The sequence below is a fragment of the Alosa sapidissima genome, chromosome 23 (assembly GCF_018492685.1).
Source record: "Alosa sapidissima isolate fAloSap1 chromosome 23, fAloSap1.pri, whole genome shotgun sequence".
In the NCBI taxonomy this organism is placed as follows: domain Eukaryota; kingdom Metazoa; phylum Chordata; class Actinopteri; order Clupeiformes; family Clupeidae; genus Alosa; species Alosa sapidissima.
Genome location: NC_055979.1, coordinates 9,002,454 through 9,009,953, shown reverse-complemented (window position 1 = coordinate 9,009,953; position 7,500 = coordinate 9,002,454). Strand labels below are relative to the sequence as shown.

The 7,500-nt window shown below is 47.3% G+C and overlaps 1 protein-coding gene across 1 annotated transcript in view; it reads right to left on the bottom strand.

The window, feature by feature from the left end:
• The window catches only part of LOC121698888 (zinc finger protein GLI2-like), a 94,470-nt gene that overhangs the window by 34,750 nt on the left and 52,220 nt on the right, over positions 1-7,500 (bottom strand). The window contains exon 3 of the mRNA XM_042081387.1: positions 3,262-3,367. Coding sequence (XP_041937321.1) covers positions 3,262-3,367 — 106 coding nt within the window. The remainder of the gene's footprint in view (positions 1-3,261; positions 3,368-7,500) is intronic.

Here is a 7,500-nt window from a genome sequence, read left to right as displayed (position 1 = left end):
GGTTTATTTATAATCAAAGTATTCTGATGTTGGCGGCGAACATAGCTTAGATTGATTAGCTGGAAACTCTATCTGCCTTTGTTTTGTGTGTAGATGAGACACAGATACAGACCCAAACAAACATAAGTAATGTGTAGGTCTGCTTGTTTGGAATGTGAAGAATGTATATAAAAACTTCTAAAAGAAAGCACGTCACAGGAAGTTAAACTAGTTCAGCAACTGTAACGGGTTTCAGTGGAAGATATTCGTTGAAGCAAATGTTGTTGATATCCTTAAGATGAACCCATAAACAACTTTAGTTCTTTTGCCACTCTTTGAAACATCATTTCGTTAAGGTAATAATTAGTGTGTTTTGTTAAGGTAAATAATTAATTAATTATAAGTATAAGTAAGTAAGTATATGAAGGGTTCAGATGCAAAAGCCTCTAAATGCCACCTACGTCAAAAATGAGATAAAGATGGAGAGTGGATGCTCTCCACACATAGTATACGTTAATCAAATAATTTTACTACAAAACCCACTAAATACCACTATCTTCCTGGTCTGAAATATCGATTTATAGGCAAAAACCTATAGGAGCCTGAATTTAAATGCTCATTTAAAAGAAAAGTGGTCAGACGGATTTGGAGGGTTTTGCATCTGAACTCTTCATATATACTCTTTTGATCCTGTGTGGGAAACTTGGTCTCTGCATTTATCCCAATCTGTGAATTAGTGAAACACACACAGCACACAGTGAACACACAATGAGGTGAAGCACACACTAATTAGTGTATTTCGTTAAGGTAATCATTAGTGTATTTTGTATTAATTAGGTAATAATTAGTGTATTTTGTGTATTTCCAAATGTTTCAACCCAAATCCAATGGCACTTTAAAATAGAGCACAGAGTAGAGGTGCAGATTCAAGCAAAGGTGAGTGGTGAGGTGTGAGGAGTCCCTCTTTCAGCCTTCTGTGTGTCCACTTTCAGCACACACACTCAAACACACTCTCATCCTGTGAGACGTGTCCTGGAGCGCTGAGTGTTTTGTGGCTGCACAGAACTAGTGTTTAGACTGCTCTTCATTAGCAGCATCCTCTTTCCCTCTCTCTTTACCTTACATCATCCTCTCTTCCCCATCTCCCTCTCTCTGTTTCTCTCTATCCCTCATTCTCTCTCTCCATGCTCTCTCTCCCTTCCTTGCCTTCTCTTTCTCTCTCCCTCTCCCTCTCTTTCTCTGCATCACTCATCCCTCTCTCCTCATCTCTCTTTCCTCCTTTGTCTATTCACACCTCTAGCTCCTTCACTTCCCAACTCTGTCTCTCTCTCTCTCTCTCTCTCTCTATCCCTCATTCTCTCTTTCTCTCTCTCCATGCTCTCTTCCCCCCTTCCCTTGCCCTCTCTCTCTACCCCTCCCTCTCTCTCTCTCTCTCCCCCCTACCCTCTGCTTATTCTCATGTCCCCTCATCTTCACTAGAGTAGGTGTTCTCTCACACACAGGCCTTTTTTCCCCCAGCATGCTCTCTGATGGGACGCTCCAGTGCATTATGGGACTGCTGTCATTCCACAGCGCCACCGAATGCCAGAAATGAAATAAAGATGTCCAAAGCAGACTACAGAAGAGCAGAGTGTAGCGTAGCAGAGCTGCCGGAGGTGGATCCTCAACGGGCATCTTCCAGTCTGCACTGTGTCAGCCTTGACAAAATAAGCAGCACCCTCATTACACTTATATGCAAACAATGATGGAGAGCAATGTATGGGGATGTCATGTTAGACACTCACGTCGCTGACCCCCGACCCGCTGCCAGGAGAGCAGAACGAAGCCGCAGCGCCAGCGACAAATGACAGCACAGTTAATTTGCTGCGCAATGTTGCCGTAATTAGATGAATTTGGCTGCAGCGCGAGGCAAAGACAGCCCGATCAAGGCCTTGATGAATTAGGGTTGCACTGTCAAGATCAAATCACATTAATCAAGGTGGCCATGCCGGGAGACAGGCCCCCCCCCCCCCCCCCCCCCCCCCTCCCCGCTCGCCGCGCCTCCGTGTGATGAATGGCTGGGCTGCAGCCAGGCACACCGTAGAGTATGCATCACCATCAAATCTGTGAATTTAAATGTAAGAGCAACTACATCCTGAATTCTATTGATTTATTCACTAGCCCGCTTTTCAAGATAAACCTACCCCCCGAGCCGACACACTTTCTCTTTCGAAGATGCGGAAAGAAAAAGAGAGAGAGAGAGAGAAGAAAAGAGAGAAAAGTTAAAACTTGATGAAAAAATACAGAAGCCTCAGAAACATAAAATACAGAAAGCCTGAAGAAACATTTCTAGACTTAACAATTTACCACTAAGGATTTAAAAAAAAATATAGAGAATTAATCCGTGTTAAACACAGATATGGTACGCACAAAATAAGCCATTTATTATGTGGAAGGCCTGAGGGCAGTGTGTGTGACTATGACAGATTGACGTCTCGGTGGCAGGTTAGGATACAGCATGTAGCTGGGTGTTTCCAGTGAAAGAGAAAGAAGGCCTGCATTCGTTGCACCCTTTCATACACACACACACACACACACACACACACACACACACACACACACACACACACACACACACACACACACACACACACACATATGATTGATGTCTTATTGTAGAGTGGAGCTAATTGAAAGAGTATGGCTGTTGGCCTTGTTGGCCTTGCGGCTGATTTGAGCCAAATCACCAAAGCTTAGCCCAAATATAATAAAAAAGAAAGGGAGTAAAGAGGACAGGAGATGAGAAAAGAAATGTTAACATTCGCCCCTTTTTTTTACTGACATTGAGTTTTCATTAGGCGAGAAATGCGCTTCACCTGTCTTTAGTGAGGAGCTGGCGGACGGTTTGATGAAAATGAAGCGTTTGGTTCGGCTGCACTCCAAACACTGCTCTCAGCTGGCTCACACGAAAATATACACATCCCAAGGGCATCTTTTCTTTTTCGTTTCATTTAACTTTGTTGATATTAGAATGAAAGTCTGAAAATATCCAATAGCAGCGGCCTGTTCTCAGTTGAAACGCAAAAGTGGTGAAGTCAAGGCCCATGCAGTGTGCATCTACTGTAGCTCAGCTCAGCGTAGTCTTTCTTGTTACATCGTCTTTCCTCTCTCACACACTCTCACACACTCGACATGGACTGCTGTCCTCTGTGAATGTACTGGTTGTTAAGTGTGACATAAAGGCTGCTTGTGTAGCCTCAGTGGCCGTAAGAGAAGAGCGTTTGGAAGGAGAGGCAAACTTACCCGTGCATGGCGTGGAGCGCATGAGGCTCGTAGTGGTAGCGGCCCTCGTGGTGGCGCATGTCGATGGGAATGGGGGTGTGGAACGTCGGGAACATGTGCTGGGGGGCTGGATGGGGAGAGGAGAGAGGGAGAGAGAGAAGAGGGGGATGAGGAGAGAAAGAGAAAAAAAGAGAAACTTCAGAAAAATCTGTGCCTGCTTGCCTGACTTTTTCTTTTTTTTTTTGCAGAGAAATAAATTTCAAAGGCGAAAGCGCTACAATAAAGTAACATGAATTTCAGAGCGGTCCGAGCAGTTTGGTGTAAAATATTGGCACTATCACACAGGAGAAGTGAAATAAATAACTAATCAAAGTCATCCCAAGAAATCCTACATCTCCAACATAAAAGATATCCAACTGGGCTTTCGACAAAGACCTGCAGCTAGGCCCTCTTTGAACTAGGCGAGCTGACGGAGTCTGTGTGTGTGTGTGTGTGTGTGTGTGTGTGTGTGTGTGTGTGTGTGTGTGTGTGTGTGTGTGTGTGTGTGTGTGTAAGGGAAATGGCGCTCCGGCATAAAGCGGAGCTGACAGGGCTGGGAGAAGCCTTTACCTCTGCCAGAGCACTGTACTGACACAGACACAGCCATGAAACACACACACACACACACACACACACACACACACACACACACACACACACACACAAACAGACACATACCTACCTATACACACAGCATAATCAGACAAATCCAGTATACTTATACATACACACACTTGCACACAAATGTATATAGTATGCATGTACACACACACACACACACACACACACACACACACACACACACCCTATTGTCTGCTCAGCAGTTTGACTTCAGAGAAAACACACGCTCTTCTCATCTGACCCCCCTCCTCCTCTTCACACACACACAGACACAGAGCTCAGAGAGCAATAACGGGCTAAAAACAACAGTGAGAAAGAGAATCAACAGGGACCCTTGGGTGGGTTGCTGTCTCTGTGTGTGTGTGTGGGGTTGTGCAGTGTAAGATTGGCGTGTGTGTGTGTGTGTGTGTATGTGTGTGTTTAGTTTAAGGGCATCTGTTGTGTGTATCTCACTGTGGCCACAGGGAGCTGTGTCTGTGTACATGAATTCCTGTTACATTGGTTTTGACTTGGATGTGTGTGTGTGTGCGCGTGTGTGTGTGTGTGTGTGTGTGTGTGTGTGTGTGTGTGTGTGTGACTGAGGGAGCATGCATGCGTGTGTGTATGTGTGTGTGTTGGATGACTGGATTCTCTCACTCAGCACCAAGAGGAAGATGTGGTCAGCGCGGGTCTGTGTCTGTCTGCTTTGAAACTGAGTACAGTACACACACACACGCACACACACACACACACAGCCGTCTTTACGAGAGGTGCCTCCATGCAGCGAGGACATGTAACCAGATCGGAGTGTTTCACAGCAGCGCGGCTCTGTTAAAGACGACTGTGTGTGTGTGCGTGTGTGTGTGTGTCTGAGTGTATGTGTGTGTGTACTGCCCATTTACAGGCTGTCTGGCCTGATAACGCCCATATTCGCTCCACTGCAAACCTCCTTCTCTTTTCTTCCCGCAGTTCTTTTTATACGAAGGCAAAAAATCCTAAAATCAACATTTTTTCCTGTCATAAAACGCACCGCTGGCTCGGAGCGGCTTTTAAAAAAAGCTTAATTAGCTTCATTAGCTGTTGTGATAACTGAAGGGCCGCAGTTGATCTTGGTTGCAGGCGAGGCCTGTCTTTAATACCGTATGAACGAGCCGCGCGGCGGCGTCTTAAAATTCTTTCGGACGCAATGTTTCTCATTAGCGTGGCGGAGCTTTTTTTGGAGGCTTCCAGTAAGTGCGTGGCGTGCCGCTTCGCTGCTGTCTTAAGTGGCTAATGTTCCATGAGCGCATGGAGGGCCCTCCGCTCTGACGCTCATTATCTGTGGCGGTTTGGGCCGCACGGGAATGTTGCCATGCCCACTTCTCCGACTCCGTCTCACAACTCCTTCTAATCGTAACCCTGTGAGAGGAGACACAGCTGTGTGTGTGTGTGTGTGTGTGTGTGTATGTTTTGGAGAGACAGAGGAGGGGAGACGTGATGAGAAGAGAGAGAGAGAAGAAAGAGGGAGTTGAGAAAGGTGACAGGAAGGAGTTCAGAGTATCCGCTATTTGATGTGTGAATATGCACAACAGGCTTCAGCGCTAGTAATACATTTTGAGATGAACATTGTAGCATTATTAATTGTAGCATTAATTGTTGCATTGTGGTTATATATAATACTATATTAAAGTAATACTTTCTCATTCAAGAACAAGTGACTGGAGAAGAGATTAGGGAGAGGAAAGGACGGAGAGAGAGAGAGAGAGAGAGAGAGAGAGAGAGAGAGAGAGATGAAGAGGTGAGGAGGAGGAGGAGGAGGGGTGGAAGAGCAGAGGCCAGCTGATCTCTGGATTGTATTAAAATTCTTCGGGCATCACGCGCACCAGCGGGAGTGGAGCGGAGCCGAGTCGGGGGTGACCCGGGAGGCGCGGGCGTCAGGGTCAGGGCCACGGATCATTATCTCTGCCCACGCTGCGTCTCGCCTCCGCCAGGACCGCCGCTCCTGCTGCTGGATCCAACTCCGCTGCCGACGCCGCCATCACACCCACAGAACCACCCCACCCCACCCCCCCCACCCCGCGCCCTGCGCCCGCGACCCCCTGGGGGCCCGCCCCCCGCCACTGCCACCGGGCCGGACCTGCGTGAGTCAGCACTGCGCCATCGTCGCCTCATTCAGAGTCCATCCCTCTCACTTCAGCACTGACAGCAGGACAAGACACACACACACACACACACACACACACACACGTCCCACAGGTCCACAGAGACTGGACCGCTAAAGGCTAACAGCGGCTAACAGCCCTATCCCAAGTCCCAAACACAGTGCTAGATTTAGCCCATGCATACATACAGACACACACAGGCACACACTCTTTCTCTCTCACACACACAGACACCTATACAGTACACATACACACACACACACCTAGACACAGACACACGCATAGTATGCACACACACACACACACATACACACACATACAGTGCACACATACAGTACACACACACAGACACTACTGTATACAGTACACATACACACACACACACACACATACACAGACACACACATAGTATGCACACACACACACACATACACACACATACAGCGCACATATACACTACACACACGTGTGTGGAGGCGTTTTGTTTAAGGATGGTGCACGTTTCTCGTCTTTGTTTGGGCAGTTTATTTTCGCTGGTTCCATTGAGGTCACCGCCTCAGGAGTCACTGGGCTATGACACCTCAGCTCTCTGTTCTTGGAAAAGTCTGCCTCAGTCTGAGAGAAAAATGGAACTCCTCTGTTTTATATACATTCACATGAATCCAAATGTAACGGATCTTTCTCTCCCCCCCCCCCCCCCCCCTTCATAATAATTTTGGTTGTAAATGAGTTGCACATGGTGTGTGCATTTACATAGCGAAGTTTGTGTAAAATAATCCACCAGAATTGGGCGCCCGCTCTCAGGTCTGCTGTACTTGTGCGTGAGTGCCGGCTGAAGTCATTCTTTCCCTTCGTGGTGTTTGTCATGGAAAAAGCCTTGGGTCGTCTTTAATTGATCTAAAAGGCCATAAAACACACCTGACATTCAAGGGGAGCAACACAACAGTAATGCCGTGCAGCTGTCGAGAGAGAGAGAGAGAGAGAGAGAGAGAGAGAGAGAGAGAGAGAGAGAGAGGGAGAGAGAGAGAGAGGCACTACATGGAAACCAGCAGGGCTGAGTTGTACAACCTCACTGGAGCCCGTCCTGAACAGAGAGAGAGAGAGAGAGAGGTGAGAAAGAGAGAGAGAGAGAGTAAGGGATTAGAGGGAAAAAGAGAGGGAAGAAAGAGAGGAGCAGAGAGAGAGGTAACTTTTTTCCTCCCCAAGTAGCTTTGTCTAACTGCTCACACCACTGTTTTTTCCCCTCTCCTTCTCTCTCTGCTCCCCACCTCCCTCCCTCCGTCTCTCTCTTCCTCCCCCCCCTCTTTTCCTGTTCTTCTCTTTCTCTCTCTCTCTCTCTACCTCTCTCGCTGCGATCTCCAGTGGGAGTCTGGGGTGGACATTTTTCACGCTGAGGAGCAGCGGTGAGCAGTATAATGGCGCTGTGTGTGTGTGTGTGTGTGTGTGTGTGTGTGTGTTTGTGTGTGTGTGGCACTGTGTG